The 22888-nt window shown below is 41.9% G+C and overlaps 1 protein-coding gene and 1 long non-coding RNA gene across 7 annotated transcripts in view; one reads left to right on the top strand and one right to left on the bottom strand.

Annotated features, from left to right (window-relative positions):
• Positions 1–1335: 1335 nt before the first annotated feature.
• Positions 1336–5956, bottom strand: LOC136794516 (uncharacterized). Its single transcript, XR_010841432.1, has 2 exons — positions 4909–5956; positions 1336–2307 (listed from the first exon to the last, which is right to left on the bottom strand). It is a non-coding gene; the product is annotated as an uncharacterized lncRNA (long non-coding RNA).
• The window catches only part of FCHSD2 (FCH and double SH3 domains 2), a 316584-nt gene continuing 297920 nt past the window's right edge, over positions 4225–22888 (top strand). For 4 of the 6 annotated variants that reach the window (XM_059069671.2, XM_067038840.1, XM_059069672.2 and 1 more), the window contains exons 1-2: positions 4419–5113; positions 6879–6976. In XM_059069671.2, coding sequence (XP_058925654.1) covers positions 5093–5113; positions 6879–6976 — 119 coding nt within the window. In that variant the 5' untranslated portion in view covers positions 4419–5092. Of the gene's footprint in view, positions 5114–6878; positions 6977–22888 lie in introns of all 6 variants that reach the window. The other 2 variants (XM_059069670.2, XM_067038839.1) reach the window with 2 other exon arrangements.

The raw sequence follows: 22888 nt of genomic DNA, 5'->3' as shown, positions 1-22888 counted from the left end.
GGGGCTCAGGCAGGGGACAGCTGGCATCTGGATGGGCTGACAGGTATTCCTGAGCAGCCCGTGACAATGTGAGTGGGGGATAATGACAGAGCAGGAAAGGGAGTAGAGGGGGTTTTGAATCCCAGCTGCAGGAAGGGTAAGGGTGCCTTGGTGCAGAATGGGCAGATGGGATGGTGGCCATCTTCTCTGGAGAAAGCCTTGGATGGAGTGCCAACCTGTTCCATGTGTCCATTCTGGACCAGGGTAGGGTGGGGTGCTGTTCACATTCTAGCCATGCTCAAGTGCTGCTGCATACTTTGCCTCCCTGAGGTTTCTCCCGGGAGCCCTGTGGAATTTTGGAATAGCTCGTCTTCCAGTGCCCGCTCTTATATCTGCTCCAGGCCAACTTTCAGTCCTGGCTCTGACTTAAACTTAGAATCACATTACTTCCAGGAGACTTCACAGCAGCAAGCCTGCTGGAGGGAGAGCATAGCTTCAGAGCCAGAGGTAGCCAGGGGCCAGGCCTGGCTCTCCTGGCCCAGCTGTGTGACCTTGGGTAGGTCATTTCACTTCTGGGCCTCAGTTTGTGAAATCTGTGAAATGGGTCATATGTATCATTAGGGGTTGTTGTGAGGGTGTAGAAACAGTGTAAATAACACGCCTAGTTCAACGCTTGAAATGTGGAAGAGGTGAAATAAATGGTAGCTGTTATCAATTCCTTCCCAGGGTGAGAATCCCATCTGTGGCCTCCTTGATGGAAGGGAGCCAGCACCTGCTTGCACAGACCCAGGGATGGGGGAGCTCACCCCCTCCAGGGGCAGCTCTGCCTGGAAAACCTCCTTCCTTAGATGCAGCTGAGATCTGTTTCAGTTCGGTCTCTGGGGCCACAGTGCATGCTGCTCTGTGGCCACAGGAAAGCTTTGTGGCATTTCCCCCAAAGAATCTCAAGAGATCTTACTGGTAACACAGTGCTTGCCTGCACTGAAGGAGCAAGGTTCTGGAAGTCCCCAGCCTGGTTCAAAGGGTACATTTTAGTCAGGCTTACATGTCACAGAAATCTCCTTCCCCATCCCTGTGGAGTTTGGAACATACAGATTGTATCCTCCTGAGTCTCCTTTTTTCCTGGGTGAACTCTCCCAATTCCTTTGAACATTCCTCATAGAGGTGAACAGAAGAAGAACTGGGTTCTGGTCCCAAATCCATCACTTGAGGGCAAGTCACTTATCTTCACTGAGCCTCTGGTTCCCCATTTGTAAAATGAAGAAAACAATACTCTCTCATAGGATTACAGTGAAGATTAGCTTGGAAAAGTTGGAAAAGGCACTTGGTAAATACTAAACACATTTTAAAAGAAACCACATTTTAAAAAAATTTATTTATTTGGTTTCACTGGGTCGTCTTCCTTTTTTTTTGGCTGCATCGGGTCTCAGCTGTGGTACGCGGGATCGTTGTTGAGGCACGCGAGATCTGTCCTTGGAGTGTGGGCTCTTCGTTGTGGCATGCGGGCTTCTCTCTAGCTGCAGCGTGTGGGTTTTCTCTCTCTAGTTGTGGCGCATGGGATCTGCTGTTTGCTGCATGTAGGCTCTCTCTTTGAGGCACTCGAGCTCAGTAGTTGTGGCGCACGGGCTTGGTTGCCCTGTGGCAATGTGGGAATCTCAGTTCCCTGACCAGGGATCGAACCCACGTCCCCTGCATTGGATGGTAGATTCTTTACCACTGGACCACCAGGTAAGTCCCGGCACTGGATCTTAGTTGCGGCTCCAGAGCTCCTTAGTTGCGGCACGTGGGCTTCTCAGTTGTGGCATGCAAACTCTTAGTTGCGGCATGCATGTGGGATTTAGTTCCCTGACTGGGGATCGAACCCAGGCCTTCTGCCAGGGAAGTCCCAGAAACCACATTTTTTGAGAAAGCAGTTAACAGGTAAGCCCATTTGGTGTCGCCCATTAGCTTTCTTTTTTTTTTTTTTTTTAATACATTTTATTTTATTTTATTTATTTATTATTTTTGGCTGCATTGGGTCTTTGTTGCTGCGCACGGGCTTTCTCTAGTTGCGGTGAGTGGGAGCTACTCTTCGTTGTGGTACACGGGCTTCTCATTGCAGTGGCTTCTCTTGTTGCGGAGCACGGGCTCTAGGCACGTGGGCTTTAGTAGTTGCGGCTCACAGACTCTAGAGCGCAGGCTCAGTAGTTGTGGCGCATGGGCTTAGTTGCTCCGCGGCATGTGGAATCTTCCCGGACCAGTGATCGAACCCATGTCCCCTGCATTGGCAGGCAGATTCTTAACCACTGCGCCACCAGGGAAGTCCCGCCCATTAGCTTTATATAACACCTGTAAAGGAAATCATTCCAGAAAGTCAGTGCCATTCCTGTTTTCAGAATAATGGCAAATTAGGTGGAGGGTACCCTAATAAATCCATAAAATAAAGCCCCAGGGTTTGACTTCAGCTGTGAAGAGCCTACTAAGTTCCAGGCTCATTCACTTACCTTACTCTGCAATTGGGGACCAAGGCCCAGAGAAGGCCCAGCAGACCAGTGATAGAGGCTGGATCCCAAGTCTCCCAACATCCAGCACCTTTATACCCCCAGTGCTCACTTCCAGTAAAGGGAGGATAATTTCTGGGCCAGACTAGCTACACCAAGGACTAGGATTCAGCAAATCTTTGTTAAGCACCTTTTGTGTGCAGGGCTCATCTGGGCAAGCACTGTTACCCCTTCCTGCCACTAGCCTGGTGTCATTTATGGAATGGTTAGTCTGGAACTCAGCCATGGTGAAGGCCCAGGCTGATTTTTTCTTGCTCATCCTTGTGTCCCCAGTGTCTGGCCCAAGGCTTGGCACAAAGCAGGACCTTAGCAAATATTTTTTGAATAAAGGATGAATTAGAAAGCATTTATTGAGCACTATGTGCCAGGCCACATGGTAGGAGAAATTCTATTTAATACAACAAGACTGTGAGGCTGGTATTAGATCCCCATTTTTACAAGTGAGGTAATAAAGGTTGAACGAGGTGAACTGACTAGGTCAACACCTCACAGTGAATTGGTGGTGGAACTGAGACTGGAGCTCAGCCTGGCTACCTCCAGCTGCCAGCCCCACAGCTGTCAGGGAGCTGGGCCTCCAGCCACCTGTTCCCTTGCCTCAGGCCTTCCCTGATAGTAACTGAGGACTCTGATAAAGGGTGCACTTTTGAATGGCTTCAAGGAAATGGCTTCAGGAATAGCAAGCCTGGTCTCCTAATTCCTATACAGATTAATCTGACTCAAGCATAGCTCTGATTCTACCACCTTCCTATACAAGAATCTAGGCTAACAATGTAAACAACCTAGGTTGTTCCATCTTCCCAATTTCTGGCCAAGTGGCATTGGGCAACTTATTTGGGTCTCTCCAAGCTTCACTCACCTTCCTCTTTTGCCTGACCATATTTCTGAGAATAGGTGTTTGAGACCCCAACTTCTGATAAAACTTGGTTGATCTAATTCACCCTTCACACAGCTCACACAGCCCTATGGCTCTGCAAGAGGTATTTTCATTCTTCGAAGGACCTCAAGGGAGGCTGATATCCCTAGCCCCAGATGGTCTGAATAGACGAGGAAGTTGGGGTGGGGAGAGCCGCCCGGAACATCCTCACTGGGAGATGAGGAAGCCAGAGCTCATCCAGCCAGCCAAGGGCAGGCAGAGTGGACTGGCACCAAGAGGTCCTCACTCCCATTCAAGAGCTTTCCTCTATTGCCCCTGCTGCCTCCTTTATTTTTCCTCATGATTGTCATTGGCACCTGTTTCTCTATAACCCAGAGAACACTTAGTTACCCAGATATTCTAGTCCTGCTGTGTAATCTTCATAAGGTCTCCACTCCTCTGTCTCCCATTTGTGAAATGGGGATCCTGGCCTTAACAACCTCATGGTCCTCTAGCAGTCCACACTCTTTGACGTGGACGCCCTTTAGCAGTGAAGCGATTTTTTCTTTGCAGGGCAACTAGACGCCCTCCCCCAAGCCAGGCACCCTCGGCCGCTGAGAAAGGACTTGTCCACGCTTGCTCCTTAATGCCTAGACCGGCCAGGCTCTCATCCGCCCGAGGGGAGAGGGGTGTTGGAGGGCCAAGAAGCAAAAAACGGGACTCTCCTCCTGCCACAGACATGCTGTCCCCCTCATTTTCACACACAGACACACACACACCCCACTCCGGCAGGAGGCAGGAGGCGGGGGCGCCTTATGCGCGTGCGTCGGCGCAAAGCGCTCTCCCGCCCACGTGCGCGCCCCCAACCGGGGGCGCGCGCCGCGGCTGGCGGGAAAGCGCGCGGGAAGCCCCCAGCTGGCTCCCACTGTGGGGGAGGGACAACAGGAGGCGTTTGGAACGTGCCATTCTCGGAGAGAACGGGGGGATTTTCGTGCTGCGGTAGCATTTTTACCCCCTCATTCGCCGACCGATCCGTTAGCTCCTCCCGTCCACCGCCGCGATACGGAGCTCCGCGCAGCGGTCACGCTCCCTCCCTGCAGCCAGGGCCGGCCCCTCGAACCCAGCTCTGGCCTAAGCTATTCCCTCCGCCGCCGGAGCGGGGCGCTGCGCCACGCGCTGGGGCCGGAAATTCCCGTGGCCTGAGTGGAGGAACCCAAGCGGAGAGTGCGGCGCCGCCTTCCACCTCCTCCGGCCGGGTGGGGGTGTTGGGCCCAGCGAGGGCCAGGCTGCCTGAGTGGGGGCGGGGGGCGCCGCGTCTGAGGACCCGCGGAATTGGCGGCGGGTGGATAGCCGCGGCGGGCAGGGAACCGGACGACGGGGGTGCTCCTCGAGAGCCTCTCGGCGAGGTAGGAGAGCCTGCGCCCCCGCACCCGGGCCCCCGCCCCCTCGCGGTCTCCGCCTCCTTGCCTCACACACCCCCAGGGCCGCCTGAGCCCAGGCCTTCTCGGCGCTTCTCCTCCTTCTCTTCATACTCACCCTCGGACCCGGGTTGTCCTGCCATCCGCCGGCCTTGCTCCCTCCGGGGCGAGTCCTCGTTCTCAGGCTCTCCTTACACACACGAGCACACGCCCGCTCGCTGGGCGGCCTTCTCCTCTTGGCCCTCCTCCTCCCCTCCTCACTTACGCCGCCGTCGGAGGAAGATTGATGTCCCTTCAGCATCATGCAGCCGCCGCCGAGGAAGGTGAGAATGCAGCTGGGGGTCTTTGAGGTTTTGGGGGGGATGCGTACAAGGAACGCGGCTGGGGCGACCACTGCGCCCCCTCCCCCTTTGCGCAAGGGGCCGTGACCGCCGTCTTCTCGGGCTTGTCACTGAGTTGCCGCCGGCTCCTGGCGGGGGTCTAGCGTGTTTGGTGCCTTCGCGTCGGAGGGGCGGCCAGGGCTCGTCTCCTCCACCGCGCGGTAGACCCCCCCCATCCCCAGACATTTCATAAGAGTTTCGGGTGTGCGTGTGTGTGAGAGAGAGAGCGAGAGAGCGAGCGCGCATGGCAGTGCTGCTCTCTGCAAAGTGCTTTCTCGGGGCTGCACCGAGGGGAGGCGGGGGAGCCCCTGCAGCTTGCAGAGCCTTTTGCTTGTGTGATTGTTTAGTCTGCACCAGGTTTGAGCCCTCCGCCCGCTTGTCGCCACCCTCCCCCATTGGCAAATTTACAGGGAATTTGTTTCCAGCCTAGCCTTAATGTTTGGCCCGCTTTTCCCACGGGGCGACCGAAGAGAAGTCGCAATAGTCACCCCCACCCCAAGGGAAAACGAGAAATTAAGCATCGAACGGTCCTGTCTTTCTCTTCCCCATTCCTGCCCCGCCCCTCCGACTAGGGGGCGAGGAAGGTGGTGGGTCTGTCCCCAGGAGAGCGAGAACCGGGCCGTGCTTGGCGTGTGAGCTGTGATCTGGGCTTCGGGTGGGAGTGACGGAGTGACGGGTGCTCCGGGCTTGTCAGCTTCCCCGCTTCGCCCTTCCAGAACTGTTTCAGTGTCCTCCGAGTTTTCCCAGGGACTGAGGCTGTGTCCTTGTCTTTTCAATCCTGCAGATGGTTACTGAGTGTCTCCTCTGGGTGGAGGAGGCTGTTCTGTCCTCCCCTTGTGGGCAAACATTTGCTGAATGAATGCCTAACTCGTTCGTGTCTGCTCCCTCTTTTTTCTCTTTCTTAACCCGGGTTCTCCGGTTAAGTGAGTCTTTTTCTTTCACACACGTACACTTACCCTTCCGGTAGCTCTGCTTCGGCGATGGGGGTTCCAGGCCCACTGTAACTTGGATCCCGGCCTGGCGGGCGAGGTGCTGGCCGGTTTGCATATACTGTTCTAGCTGTTTGAAGTGGAAACGCCATGGGGACCGGCTTGCTGTGGTGGCTTAAAAGCACTGCATATGCTGGAAGGTCACTTTTGCTTTCTCCTTTGTGAGAAAGAGATTGTGATTTGATGTGCTGTCCAGCAAGTCGAGGGCATCGTCCTGAGAGTGTGCTTCTCGTAGCCATTATGGAATAATTTATGTAGTTGATTCATGATTATAATTTCATGACTGTGTAAGTTTCGGTCATGAGATGTTAGGCATTCTTATGCCCACTTCTCCCATCTACACTCTGCTCACCTCTCCTGATGCTTTAATGTCTTTGTATCCTTTTTGGAAGAAATAGAAGACAGACTCTTCTAAAGATCTGGATATGTATTGAGCTTGTACGTGAAATGAAATGACTGGCAGTTTATTTTGCACCTCTTTAATCTGTAATTTTTATACTCGTGTACTTTCGTTTAGTCTCTGCTTCAGGTTGTTTTAGCTAGTTTTTTCATTAATTATCTGCAGTAAAGAAAATTATATGGCTAATAATGGGTTTATGGTCCTCAGGGGAGAGGCAAGTAAGAGTTATATATTCTGACAAGTATTTCGTAATTTCCTTAAGTAATTTTTTTGTTGTTAAAGTTGCAGTAAGGCCTCACAAATATATGGTATATTTTAGGTGAAAGTTACACAAGAACTGAAAAACATTCAAGTTGAGCAGATGACAAAACTTCAAGCCAAACATCAAGCAGAATGTGATTTGCTTGAAGATATGAGGTAAGGTTATAGTAAATAGTTTGAGAACTTCTGTATCTCTATTTCAAACAACCTTTGCATTACCAAGCCCCAGGAACTGATGATGGAATTTCCTTTTGGATTTCCTGCTTTAAGGCTGTTAGAGCTTTGACTCAGCTAGAAATTATAACTGGAATTAACACAATACAAACTTTTTTTCCTTTAGTGGAGAAACCTATAACTTACACATACTATTATGAAAAAAACACGGTTCTTACAAGTTTATCAGTCAGATTATAATCACTGAAATAGAAATTCTTATTTAAATAATTTTTCTGCTAAATTGACCTTTCTACATTTATTGACCTACGATTTCCCTTGGAATTTTAAACTCACACATGGTTAATGGTTAATATCTGGGGGTGAGCCAGTCAATCTCAGATGATTATTACAACATGATAAATATAACTTTGTCTTTGAACATTAAATTTAGTGGGAAATGTGTTTATCATATTTTATCATTAAAGTTACTTGTATCCCTATTCAAGATAACTTTGAATTTAAAAGATAAGACGTCTTGCCAGCCTTGTGAAAGTCAATGTCTTTTTTTATAGAGGTAATCATGACTCATTTTATTGAAAGAAACACCACTGTTTTAACAATCCTATAATACAAACTGACAGTTCAACAAACATCTTTGTAAAGGAAAACGATTTGCATGTTGAAACAGTCGCTGCAATTATTTGCCTTTATTAATACATTTATTAAATTGGAATTGGGTCTGTAAGCCTCATCAGTTACTTATTTTTTCCTGTGGTGCACAACCTCATGTTGGTTTCATGAAAAATATTAACTATATGTTATTATAATAAAATTATATGTGTTTGGATAGCTGAATTGTTTGTAGCCCAAAGATTTTTACTTAGAGTTCCTTTCCCCCCCATATTTAATTTAGATACTAAATTAAATTAATATTTCTACTATTTACGTATCTTTTCAGGGTTTCTAACTAAGGCATATTAATTTAGACTCATCCAAACTTGGATATACCAAGATCATTGTTTTCTGACTGAAAACTACTCTTATTTTTTTTTTAACTTTTTATTTTATATTGGCGTATAGGTGATTAACAAAGTTGTGTTAGTTACAGGTGAAAACTACTCTATTTTAATTCTGTATTTGTTTCTTTGTTTTTCTCGTGGACACAGGGAAATTTTTAGACTTAAATAATTCCTGTGCAAGACACCTGAAACTTTTCATATGGTTACGAATTAAGCTTTTTTAATTTATTTATTTTAAATTTTATTTATTTATTTTTTAAGTTAATTAATTAATTAATTTATGGCTGTGTTGGGTCTTCGTTTCTGTGCGAGGGCTTTCTCTAGTTGTGGCAAGTGGGGTCCACTCTTCATCGCGGTGCGCGGACCTCACCATCGCGGCCTCTTGTTGCGGAGCGCAGGCTCCAGATGCGCAGGCTCAGTAATTGTGGCTCACGGGCACAGTTGCTCCGTGGCATGTGGGATCTTCCCAGACCAGGGCTCGAACCTGTGTCCCCTGCATTGGCAGGCAGATTCTCAACCACTGCGTCACTAGGGAAGCCCATGAATTAAGCTTTTAACATCTATTCAGTGAACCGAAGGTATTTTATATTTTTGTAGTTTAGGAAAGCAAAATTCGTTTGTAAGTAAAGATCCTCTGTGGGGTATGGATAGTCAGTAGTCATTAAGTCCTTTTGATTATATTCAAAAGACCTCTTTTTTGCATATTCTCTGTTTCCCCTGTTGCTTGTACCTTGACTTATGGTCAGCTATATGGACACGTCACTGCTAAGTTGATGTAGATTGTTGATCCTGTTGCTACTGTTTAGTTGTTTGTATTATTTCTGACTTCATCACATTTCACTAGCGTTGTTGTGGTAATATCCTAATTATTACTGTAGTGTTCTCATATCTTCCACCTCCCAATCTCTCCTTTTAAATCTGTTTTCCACTTTGTTACCAATTAACTTTCTAATAATTGTTTATTTATTTATTTTCTTTTTAAAAAAAATTAATTTATTATTATTTTTGGCTGCATTGGGTCTTCGTTGCTACGCATGGGCTTTCTCTAGTTGTGGTGAGCAGGGGCTACTCTTTGTGGTGTGCGAGCTTCTCATTGTGGAGCACGGGCTCTAGGCACGTGGGCTTCAGTAGTTGTGGCGTGTGGGCTCAGTAGTTGTGGCTCATGGGCTGTAGAGCGCAGGCTCAGTAGTTGTGGTGCACGGGCTTAGTTGCTCCATGGCATGTGGGATCTTCCTTAAACATGCTTAAACGTGTCCCCTGTACTGACAGGCAGATTCTTTTTTTTTTTTAACATCTTTATTAGAGTATAATTGCTTTACAGTGGTGTACCAGTTTCTGCTTTATAACAAAGTGAATCAGTTATACATATACATATGTCCCCATATCTCTTCCCTCTTGTATCTCTCTCCCTCCCACCCAGCAGGCAGATTCTTAACCACTGCACCACCAGGGAGGTCCCTCTAATAACATTGTTTATTACGTATCAGGTTCTCTGTGGTCTTCTGGATAAAGACCAAACACTTTGTCATAGCACATGTGGCCCTTTGCAACCTAGGTACAAGCTACAAGCTTCATTTCCTGGCTTAGTTATTACCATTTCATGCCCATGCATATCCTTTCTCCTTATTCCCCCTGCCCTGGCCACTTACGACTTCTGGTTATCTAATTGTGTTATCGACATTCATGTCTTTGTGCCCTCCTAATTTTCACCTGCAAATTCTGGTTACCACTAAGTTTACAAGTTTGATCTTCTCTGTGATCTCAAAGAATTTTGATTTTGTACATGCTCTGGCTTCCCCCCTCATGTGAATTCCTTGAAGTCAGAGGCTAAGTCTTATTCATTTTTGTATATTTGTACCCTTTGTAAACAGCTGGCAGAATTGTTAAATGAATGTAACTGGTTATATTTAAATGCAGCTTATCTGTGTCTAAGTGAGATTTTTTTTTTTTTTTTTTTTTTTTTTTTTGCGGTACGCGGGCCTCACTGTTGTGGCCTCTCCCGTTGCGGAGCACAGGCTCCAGACACGCAGGCCCAGTGGCCGTGGCTCACGGGCCCAGCCGCTCCGCGGCACGTGGGATCTTCCCGGACCGGGGCACAAACCCGTGTCCCCTGGTCACTGTTGAGCTTTGTGGTTTTTTTTGTTTTTTTGTTTTTTGCGGTACGCGGGCCTCTCACTGTTGTGGCCTCTCCTGTTGCGGAGCACAGGCTCCGGACGCGCAGGCTCAGCGGCCATGGCTCACGGGCCCAGCCGCTCCGCGGCATGTGGGATCCTCCCGGACCGGGGCACGAACCCGCGTCCCCTGCATCGGCAGGCGGACCCTCAAGCCCTGAGCTTGTGTTTTAATTTGATTCATATAGGCACTTTAAAATGTACTGTGGCTATTTGATGTAGAGTATATCTGTATTTATATATAATATGTAAATACAGAGACTGTTGGTGCTCCAAGGATTCATGGATTCTTTATTATTTTAAAGGAGTCAGTGTGTTTTTCTTTGTATTAAATAAATGGGATGAATCCCTTCATTCCTATATAGTTGTGAGCAGAATACTGTATTACCACCTAAAACATGAGTTTAGGTTTCTGATTTGCTTTTTCTTTCCCCAATGGTAATACTGAATTGGAATTTGAAAATTTTCTACTCTCAATACTCATAACTTTAATTGCTTGAGGAGGAAGTGGTCTGGCTTTGTTGATTTGTCTTAGCAAGTGGAATGACCTTTTAAAAAATTCATTAGAAATCTCTGAACTTGGATTTTTATAAGTATTATGTTGTAAAGGATCTTGCCTGCTTTTCCTTTTTTGAGGCTCTCACCACCTTCCTCCCCCAAATCCCACAAATAGCTCTCCTTCTCACTAGTGTTATGCTCAATTTAAATTAGTATAAATTCACCCCCCAAAGTGCAAATACCTTTTATTCTTGACATAAAGAAGTAAGTAAGCAGAGAGAAATTTTTTGACTTTATAAAAAGTTAAAAAAAAAAAAAAAGACCGCAACACATTAAGCTGTAAATAGGAAAATTTTATTCTGGGTTATGGCTAGTTCCCACTCCCCTCCCCCCTTCTCATCTTCTGGAATTTTGAAAGGAGATCAATTATGATATAGTTTTTTTCCTTTGCTCTCTTCCCTTTCTTCAGTTCATCTGAGTTCCAGGGGTGCATGTAGAAGCTGGTGTGTTGGAGTAAAGTAGGAGAAGGAAAGACAACTCATTTGTTGTTAATCAGGGACATTCCATGCTTTGGGGAGATTTTTATACTGAAGTGTTTCCTGTTGCTTTTGCTGTCAGCAGTAGACTAGCACACTTTACTTTCTTTTTAGTTTATTATTTTTTATTCTCTCTTTGCTTTCTAGGGCTACTTATAAGTAAGTTTCTAAATACTAGAGCCTATGTGTTGTTTATTAATATAATGTATTTCTTGTTTATTCTTATGATGTGCTAACTCGAGTCAGTAAAGAAAGTTCTTTGCAGGGATGCAGAATATAAAGAATTACCTTCTTAGCAGACATTTTTAGGTCATTATATAATATTGAAAAGTCATATAATTTTAGAGTCAGGGGGATACTGTGATGTTTGCTGATTTTATAGATGAAAATGGAAACCGAGACATTTGATAGGAAGTGAATCATATTGAGGTGGACTCTTCAGTTATTTCTCCTAATTTCTAGACTAGTGTACTTTCCCCTATATCTGTATTTCCCAAGCTTCTAAACAAGGAACTCATCATGGCTCCCATTTTTGGAAACATTTTGCATATCAAAAAGTACATTTTTTGTTTTGTTTTTCACTTTTCATATACTGAGCTGTCAGTCAGCTTTGCGTCAGTATTTTAAAACTAGTAACATGAGTCCAGCCAAAAGCAAAGATACTTAAACTTTACCTCAGAGCAGGTTGAGGGTATGTGTGGTTTCTCACAGATATTCTGAAAAATTTAACCTGGCTCAAGAAGCACTTGTCCTTTCTTTGCAGACATCTGGAGGTCTAGTGACCTCAAGTGAGGAATTGCTATGCTATACGTTGCCTTCTCTAAACTGTAGGTTCATGGGAGTCACTGGGGATTGGATTCTGAAGTCTGTTGATGGAAGCTCTGAGACTTTTTTTCATTGTCTCAGAGACCTTTATGTCTAAAAGGGAAACTTAGAGGTAATCTGGTCTAGAGGATTTTTTTAAAAACAGGTTTATTGAGATCTAATTCACTTGCCATGCAATTAACCCATTTAAAGTTTTTTGTATATTCATATGGTTGTACAACCATCACGATACTTTAACTTTAGAACATTTTTGTCCCTCCTACAGGAAACTACCTATTAACAGTCACTTCCCATCACCTTATCCAGCCTTAAGCAATTATTACTTTTGCTCTCTGTAGAAGCAGAATCTATATAAATGGAATCATACAAAATGTGGTCTTTGGTGACTGGCTTTTACTAGCATAATGTTTTCAACTTTCATCCATGTTATAGCATCAATACTTCATTCCTTTTTTATTGCAGAATAATATTCCACTGTATGGATATACCACATTTTATTAACCTGTTCCTCAGTTGATGGACTTCTTTGCTATTATGAATCATGTTCCTTTGAGCAAATTTTTCTGTGGACTTAATGTTTTCATTTATCTTAGATATATACCTAGTAGTGGAATTGTTGGGTCATATGGTAATGATATGTTTAACTTTCTGAGGAACTTTTCAAACTGTTTTCCAAAGTGACTGTACCATTTTATATTCCTGCTAGCTATAATGTATGAACGTTCCAGTTTCTAAACATTTTTACCAGTGTTTGTTATTGTATGTCTTTTGATTATAGCCATTCTAGTAGGTGTGAAGTGGTATCATATTGTGGCTTTGATTTGCATTTCCCTAATAGCTTATGAAGTTGAGCATTTTTTCATGTGCTTAATGGCTATTTGCATATCTTCTTTGGAGAAATGTCTATTCAAATCCTCTGCCCATTTTTAAATTGGGTTATTTGTCTTTTTCTTATTGAGTTGTGAAAGTTCTTTAAAGATTTATCAGCTATATGATTTGCAAATATATGCAGTATTTGCAATATTTTTCCCACTCTGTGGAAGAATCACCTGAGGTAATTCTTATGTGCCCTAAATTTTGAGAAACACTGAAGTGGTGAAAAGAATAAGGACTTTGAAGATAGACCAGAGATTGAAACCCAGCTCTGTCACTAATGCTGGATAATCTAGGACAAGTTACTAAGGTTCTCTGAGCCTCATATTTCATGTATATAAAACAAGGTTAATGCTTACCTTTTTGCTTTTCTGTAAAAATTAAATGAGATAGGTGAAATGCCAAGCATGGTAGATATTCACCATTGGTAGCTATAGGATGTTGTCTTATAAAAGGTAACAAAGTAAGTTATTGTGTTTTATTAATTCTGAGAAGCACATTTTTTTTTACATTCTTATATTTCTGAAATCCAGATACATCTTACAGTTGCTTTTGGTTGTGATGTGTTTGTCCTTGTCTCTTTGTGCACAGAACTTGCAGAGTAGTTAGCAGCAGGCTTGGAAGAAAATCCCAGAGATAATGGTTTGAATACAAATGTTGGATCACCCAGGCTTTTGTAAAATAAATTTATTTATTTATTTATTATTTTTGGCCGCATTCGGTCTTCATTGCTGCGCACAGCTTTCTCTAGTTGCAGCGAGCGGGGCTACTCTTCGTTGCGGTGCACGGGCTTCTCATTGCAGTGGCTTCTCTTATTGCAGAGCTTGGGCTCTAGGCACGAGGGCTTCAGTAGTTGTGGCATGTGGGCTCAGTAGTTGTGGCTTGTGGGCCCTAGAGCGCAGGTTCAGTAGCTGTGGCACATGGTTTAGTTGCTCTGCGGCATGTGGGATCTTCCTGGACCAGGGCTTGAACCTGTGTCCCCTGCATTGGCAGGTGGATTCTTAACCACTGTGCCACCAGTGAAGCCCCCCACCCAGGCTTTTGATGGCACAGAGGATGATACTGTGTGGAAAAACAGTAATGACTGATTCAAAAAAGTGATTCAGAAGAGTTTGAGCCTGAGTGTGACCAGTTTATGCAACAATTTATTTCATTTACCTTTTAAAAATTGTGCACAAGAGTAATACATGCTAAGAATCTAATTAATGGGGACTTCCCCATTGGTCCAGTGGCTAAGACTCCATGCTGCCAATGCAGGGGGCCCGGGTTTGATCCCTGGTCAGGGAACTAGATCCCGCATGCCACCGCTAAAGATCTCGCACACCACAACTAAAAGATCCAGCATGTTGCAACGAAGACCTGGCGCAGCCAAATAAATAAATAAATATTTTTAAAAAGTCTAACAAGTTTAAAAGAGCTCTTTTAATAAGTATAAATAAAAATTGTATCAGTAAGTGATAGGGTATTGTATCAATTTAAATGGCAGCATTTTTTCTTAGTGGAACTTAATGTGACTTGCAGTCAGTGGATATGATGAAAATTGGAAGTAGCAGGTCAGGTGCTGGACCCTGGTCTTTTTCATTCATTCAGCAATCATTGTTTCTCAATCCAGTATTCTTTCAAATTAGAACTTGATGTAAATCCTGAGAGGGAGAATTTTTTAAACAGAGCCATATGGAATTAAACTAAGGAGTAATAATAAAAGTTACTCACCACTTGGGTTAAGAACAGAAGTATTGAAGAAATTTTATGTGCACTTTTCCTTGATTTTGTCTTTTTAGCCACACCCAAGTATATACATATGAGAGATGGTGAGTTGATCTGAGTGGTAGGGTAGCTGATTACAGCTACTGGAATGAGTACCAGCTTAGAGATATACAACCTGGGTACGAATCCTAGTTGTTAATTTTTATTAATTATGTGAATTTGGCCACAAGTTACCACGAGTTACTTAAACTTTTGTGAGCCTCATGTTTCTTATCTGTAAAATAACGATAATTATAATACCTTATGGGGCTATTTTGATAATTAAAGTAATGCACATAAAAGCTTTCTTGCGTAGTGTGTGGAACATAGTAGGTGCTCAACAAATGCATGTGGACTGTAATTTTGTTAAGTAATTGAGAACATCAGTTCAGAAATTATGGTCTTTGCCAATCACAAGCACTGAAATTGAAACTGTGATTAAAAATCTTCCAACAAACAAAAGCCCAGGACCAGATGGCTTCACAGGCGAATTCTATCAAACATTTAGAGAAGAGCTAACACCTATCCTTCTGAAACTCTTCCAAAAGATAGCAGAGGTAGGAACACTCCCAAACTCATTCTACGAGGCCACCATCACCCTGATACCAAAACCAGACAAAGACGTCACAAAGAAAGAAAACTATAGGCCAATATCACTGATGAACATAGATGCAAAAATCCTCAACAAAATACTAGCAAACAGAATCCAACAGCACATTAAAAGGATCATACACCATGATCAAGTGGGGTTTATTCCAGGAATGCAAGGATTCTTCAATATACGCAAATCAATCAACGTGATACACCATATCAACAAACTGAAGGAGAAAAACCATATGATCATCTCAATAGATGCAGAGAAAGCTTTTGACAAAATTCAACACCCATTTATGATAAAAACCCTGCAGAAAGTAGGCATAGAGGGAACTTTCCTCAATATAATAAAGGCCATATATGACAAACCCACAGCCAGCATTGTTCTCAATGGTGAAAAACTGAAACCATTTCCACTAAGATCAGGAACAAGACAAGGTTGCCCACTCTCACCACTCTTATTCAACATAGTTTTGGAAGTTCTAGCCACAGCAATTAGAGAAAATAAAGAAATAAAAGGAATCCAAATAGGAAAAGAAGAAGTAAAGCTGTCACTGTTTGCAGATGACATGATACTATATATAGAGAATACTAAGGATGCTACCAGAAAACTACTAGAACTAATCAATGAATTTGGTAAAGTAGCAGGATACAAAGTTAATGCACAGAAATCTCTGGCATTCTTATACACTAATGATGAAAAATCTGAGAATGAAATTAAGAAAACACTCCCATTTACCATTGCAACAAAAAGAATAAAATATCTAGGAATAAACCTACCTAAGGAGACAAAAGACTTGTATGAAGAAAACTATAAGACACTGATGAAAGAAATTAAAGATGATACAAATAGGTGGAGAAATATACCATGTTCTTGGATTGGAAGAATCAACATAGTGAAAATGACTGTATTACCCAAAGCAATATACAGATTCAATGCAATCCCTATCAAATTGCCACTGGCATTTTTTACAGAACTAGAAAAAAGAATCTCACAATTTGTATGGAAACACAAAAGACCCCGAATAGCCAAAGCAATCTTGAGAACGAAAAATGGAGCTGGAGGAATCAGGCTCCCTGACTTCAGACTATACTACAAGGCCACAGTAATCAAGACAGTATGGTACTGGCACAAAAACAGAAATATAGATCAATGGAACAGGATAGAAAGCCCAGAGATAAACCCACACACATATGGTCACCTTATCTTTGATAAAGGAGGCAAGAATATACATTGGAGAAAAGACAGCCTCTTCAATAAGTGGTGCTGGGAAAACTGGACAGCTACCTGTAGAAGTATGAAATTAGAACACTCCCTAACACCATACACAAAAATAAACTCAAAATGGGTTAAAGACCTAAATGTAAGGCCAGACACTATCAAACTCTTAGAGGAAAACATAGGCAGAACACTCTATGACATCAATCACAGCAAGATCCTTTTTGACCCATCTCCTAGAGAAATGGAAATAAAAACAAAAATAAACAAATGGGATCTAATGAAACTTAAAAGCTTTTGCACAGCAAAGGATACCATAAACAAGACCAAAAGACAACCCTCAGAATGGGAGAAAATATTTGCAAATGAAGCAACTGACAAAGGATTAATATCCAAAATTTATAAGCAACTCATGCAGCTCAATAACAAAAAAACAAACAGCCCAATCCAAAAATGGGCAGAAGAACTAAATAGACATTTCTCCAAAGAAGATATACAGATAGCCAACAAACACATGAAAGAATGCTCAACATCATTAATCATTAGAGAAATGCAAATCAAAACTACAATGAGATATCATCTCACACCGGCCAGATTGGCCATCATCAAAAACTCTAGAAACAATAAATGCTGGAGAGGGTGTGGAGAAAAGGGAACACTCTTGCACTGCTGGTGGGAATGTAAAATGATACAGCCACTATGGAGAACAGTATGGAGGTTCCTTAAAAAACTACAAATAGAACTACCATATGACCCAGCAATCCCACTACTGGGCATATACCCTGAGAAAACCATAATTCAAAAAGAGTCATGTACCAAAATGTTTATTGCAGCTCTATTTACGATAGCCAGGACATGGAAGCAACCTAAGTGTCCATCAACAGATGAATGGATAAGGAAGATGTGGCACATATATACAATGGAATATTACTCAGCCATAAAAAGAAATGAAACTGAGTTATTTGTAATGAGGTGGATAGACCTGGAATCTGTCATACAGAGTGAAGTAAGTCAGAAGGACAAAAACAAATACCGTATGCTAACACATATATATGGAATCTAAAAAAAAAAAAAAAATGTCATGAAGAGATTAGTGGTAGGAGGGAATAAAACACAGACCTACTAGAGCATGGACTTGAGGATATGGGGAGGGGGAAGGGTAAGCTGTGACGATGTGAGAGAATGGCAGGGACATATACACACTACCAAATGTAAATTAGATAGCTAGTGGGAAGCTACAGCATAGCACAGGGAGTTCACCTCTGTACTTAGTGACCACCTAGAGGGGTGGGATAGGGAGGGTGGGAGGGAGGGTGACAAAAGAGGGAAGAGTTATGGGAACATATGTATATGTATAACTGATTCACTTTGTTGTAAAGGAGAAACTAACCCACTATTGTAAAACAGTTATACTCAAATAAAGATGTTAAAAATAAATAAATAAATAAATAAATTTAAAAAAAAAAAAAAAAAAAAAAGAAATTATGGTCTTTGACTTACTCATCCTGTAAAGAGTTAACCTGTGAGTTAAAAAATGTAATGAACCTCAAAGATAAACTGTTCAAGTAATACCAAAGAATTTTTTTCACTAAGTTCAGCAGCCTTAGGTACCTTCCATCTTTCTGTGTGTTGATAATGATTCTCCTTATGATTCCTGGATGGCATATACAGTTCCAAGCATGCTATTCTCATACAACATTAGGTGGAAAAAGAGAAAGGAAGTGCAATTTCTCCTCATGCAAAATTTCCCTCTTTACCCCCCCTCCTTTCCTTCTACTAGGGAAGACAGTTTCTACCAGAAATTATCCCAGAAGACTTTCCGTTGTATCTCATTGGCTGAGTTTGCTTCATATGTGCCTGCAGCCTAGCTGTAAAGGAGGCTGGGAATGTGATTACCTTCTTGGAGATGTGGTCTTTACCAGTAAGAAATAGGTATTGGTTGCAGTAATATGGCTTTTCCATGTTACTCTTTGCCCTGTTTGCCACAGGGACCCATTTCTAATTTACTCCTAGTGTTTCCCATAAAAGTGTAAAAATGTTGACTTTAGATTATGAAAGATATAGCTAGAATTCCAGTTGTCCCAAGCAGATTGGGAATAAGAGACTCCTTAGAAACCATTTGTATCCCCTCCTTTCAACTGCTTTTAAGTTCAGCATCTTAGGTCGGGAGTAGGTTTTTGTATTTACCATAGGTAATGGGCCAGTAGGCCAGTGGCCTCTTAGGATTCTCCTGTTAAGAATACAGGAGTGGTTAAATATCTTGCCACTTTTGGTTTTCTGATAATTTGGGGAAATCATGGTCTAAGGGCCCTCCAGGTAGTTTCATTTTTGCTGAACTCCTTTTACTTCTCAGGTGAAAGTTAATAATTAGTAAAGCGGCTAAACTGAAAGCAGGGAAGGACAAATAAGAGCTAGAATTATTCCTAGAAGTTGAGGATTGGCAATTCAGTCATGAAAGTATAGAGAATGAAGCCTTTTACCTGAGGAGGCCTGTGGTGATAAGTTGATGTTTTTCTTTGTAAATTCTTCAAATGTTCATTTGAATCCCACAGATGCTGTCTGTTTTGTTGGTGTCAGTCTTCAGGAATGATCTGATGCATAAGCAGGAGTTAGTAAGTCTGGTTTGTGCTGTTGGCTCTTCAGTGACTAATTTGGGAACTAGGCACAGAAACGCAACTCTCTAGTTTGTTCCATTGCTGCAGATTTCCTGTCATGTGTTGGTCAGGACTAACTTAATAGAATCTTAGCTGATATTTTTATTTCATTTTATTGTTTCCTCACAGTATTCCTTGGTCATGCTTTAACATTCCATTTGATCTCCTTTTTGGCATTCATGTATGAGTGTCTTGTCATCCAGATGGTTTCTGTTTTGTGAACTTTGAAATAATCCCAATTCAAAAAGAAAGTTATTTCTGGTGTTATGTAAAGTGTTACCATGTCTGTGGTCCCACAAGAAACAACTGGGAATGTATATCCCTTGATTATATTTTAGTGTTATTTGTTTTCCCCCCATTGGTGGCTGGAGAAGGGGGCGAGAGGCAGAGACTTTTTATTGTATACCCTTTTTGGTAAGTTTTGAATTTGGAACTATGTGAATATTATCTACTCTTAAAACTAAAATTAAATGATTCAGTATTGGTGAATATTTTATTGCTTGTCTGTTAAAGATAACATACTATAAAAATTTATATTAGTTGATGCTAAAATGTCATTTTTGGCTTTTAGTTAGTTTTTAGCAAAGTTATTTTAATCATTAATAGACTTTACAGTTTATTTCCAATATATACCAAGTATTAAGAATACTTGATTCACAAACTTCATAAAATGATTGGTCTCAAGCTGGTTGTTGTTCAGAGTTGGGGAAACAGGCTCTGTGTATTACTATGTTCTTTTCTTTGTGTGTTGTGGGATTGTTTTGTCTCCAAACAAGCAAACATATTGGGTGGTTAGATTGGTGTCCAGGCTCAAATTTTATTTTCGTTAACTTTATTCAAAGGTTTTATATCAAAGTCATCATTTAACATATTGTTTCTATGGTAAAATGTATTTTGCATTATTAGCCAACTTTCTCCATGGGGAATTCTTTCATCTGTTTTACTCTAGAGGTGTTTTATATACTAATTTTCTCAGCTATATTGACCTAATTGAATATTTTTGGTATTCCATTTGCTTCTCTTGCATTTTTAGCTATATCTTTCTGTTTTTCAAGTGGTTGTTTTAGGTGTTACACTATGCATCTTTAATCACACATTGTATACCTTGAGTTAATATTATACCATGCCGCATAAGACACTTACAACAGTCCAGTTCTAATTACTCCATCCCAGACTTTGTGCTGCATATGTGCTCATAGTACAATATTAGTTTTGCTTTAAACACAGTTATCTTTTAAACAGATTAAGAGAAGGAAAAAAACTTTTATATTTACCCATTTTGACTCTCTTCCCTTCTTGAGACCAATACATAGGTTTGAGTTTCCATCTGGTATCATTTTCGCTTTGGCTGAAGAACTTCCTTCAGCATTTCTAGTGCAGTTCTGCTGGTGACAGTTCTCTTAGCTTTCACTTACCTGAAAGTGTCTTTATTTCACCCTCATTTTTGGAAGATAATTTTTGCTGGATATAGAATTCTGGATTGACAGTTGGTCACTCCATTATCCTCCGGCTTCATTGTTTCCGATGAGAAGTTAGTTATTATTTATATACTTGTCTTGTCCTCTTCTATCTAATGTGCTCCTCCCCCCCTTTCTGATAGCTTTTTTCCTTCTTTTTATTGGTTTTCTGCAATTTGAATGTGATGTGACTAATGTAAGTACCTTTGTAATTATTTTTCTTGGGGGTTCATTTAACTTTTTGGATCCATAGGTGATGTTTTTCAACAAACCTGGGAAATTTGGGGCTATTATTTCTTCAAATATTTTTTTCTGCCCCATTCTCTCTTTCCTTTTTGGACTCCAGTTACATGTGTGTTAAACTGTTTGATAATAATCTGTGTTCTTCAGATTGGATAATTTTTTAAAAATTAATTAATTTATTTATGGCTGCATTGGGTCTTTGTTGCTGCACATGGGCTTTTCTCTAGTTGCAGCGAGTGGGGGCTACTCTTTGTTGCGGTGCTTTCCCCCCCGATTATGAGTCACATTTCCTGCTTATTTGAATATCTAATAATTTTTGATTATTTGGACATTGTGGATGACCATAGGAAGTTTCGATTATGTCATCTTTCTTTAATGAGTGTTGAGTTTTGGGGTTTCAACTGAAAGCCTGTGTGTCCAAGATCCCACATGCCGCAGAGCGGCTGGGCCCGTGAGCCATGGCCGCTGAGCCTGTGCGTCCGGACCTGTGCTCTGCAAAGGGAGAGGCCACAACAGTGAGAGGCCCACATACCGCAAAAAAAAAATAATAAAAATAAAGAATGACAGTTCTCATGTTTTCCTAACATATGTATCTGGATCTGTTGGCTTTTTAGCTATATTTCTTTGCATTATTAATTTTTGTGGCTGCCTTGGTGATTACAGTATACATCCTTAATTATTTACTGTCTATGTGCAGTTAATATTTTACCACTTCCAGATAAATTGTAGAAGTGTTATATCCATGTAGGTCCATATTTACCCTTCTTTCCTTTATGCTAAAGTGACTATTTGTAGTATATCTACATACATTATAAACCCCACAAGACAATGTTACAATTTTTTTTTAAACTGATATATGGTTTGTAAGTAAATTAAGAGGGAAAAGGCAAAAGTTCTAAAAGTCTTTTGTATTTACCCAGATATTTACCATTTTCAGTGCTTTCCATTCTTTTCTGGGGATTTGAGTTTCTATCTTGAATCATTTCCTTTCATCCTGGAGAACTTCCTTTAGCATATCTTTTTTTTTCTTATAATTTTTTCAGCTTTACTGAGATATAATTGACATGTAACATTGTGTAAGTTTAAGGTGTAGATGTGTTGATTTGATACACACGTATTGTGAAATGTTTACCACAGTAGTTTACTTAATACCTCCATCACCTCACATAATTACCATTTCTTTTTTGTGGTGAGAACTTTTAAGATCTACTCTCTTAGAAACTTTCAAATATCCAATCCAGTACTGTTAACTATAATCACCAGGCTGTACATTAGGATCCCAGAACTTTTCCTATAATGAAAGTTTGTATACTTTGATGAACATCGCCCCATTTCCCCCACCCTCCAGCCCCTGGCAACTACCATTCTACACTCTGTTTCTGTGCGTTTGGCTTTTTTAGATTCCACATATAAGTGAGATCATACATAATTTGTCTTTCTCTGTCTGACTTATTTCTCTTAGCGTAATGCCCTCAACTTCCATCCATGTTCTTGCAAATGGCAGGATTTCCTTCTTTCTCATGGCTCAATAATATTCCATTGTATATGTGTCATTCATATATATACATATGTATATATAATTCTTATGTCATTCGTGTATATGTATATATATACACCGTGATTCTTTATCCATTAATTTGTTGACAGACAACTTAGGTTGTTTCCATATCTTAGCTATTGTCAGTAATTCTGCAGTGAACATGAAGGTGCAGGCTTCTCTTCGAGATAGTGATTTTGTTTCCTTCAGATACATATCCAGAAGTAGAATTGCTGGATCATTTGGTAGTTCTACTTTTAATTTTTTGAGGAACCTCCCCACTGTTTTTTTGTTTTGTTTTATTTTGTTTTTTGTACGCGGCCCTCTCATTGTTGTGGCCTCTCCCGTTGCGGAGCACAGGCTCCGGACGCGCAGGCTCAGCGGCCATGGCTTACGGCCCCAGCCGCTCAGCGGAATGTGGGATCTTCCTGGACCGGGGCATGAACCCATGTCCCCTGCATCGGCAGGCGGATTCTCAACCACTGCGCCACCAGGGAAGCCCCCTCCACACTGTTTTCCACAGTAACTATACAAATTTAC

Source organism: Kogia breviceps, chromosome 7 (assembly GCF_026419965.1).
Source record: "Kogia breviceps isolate mKogBre1 chromosome 7, mKogBre1 haplotype 1, whole genome shotgun sequence".
NCBI classification, from domain to species: Eukaryota; Metazoa; Chordata; class Mammalia; order Artiodactyla; family Physeteridae; genus Kogia; species Kogia breviceps.
Note: the sequence above shows the minus strand (reverse complement) of the source record. Positions and strands in the feature narration are given on the sequence as shown.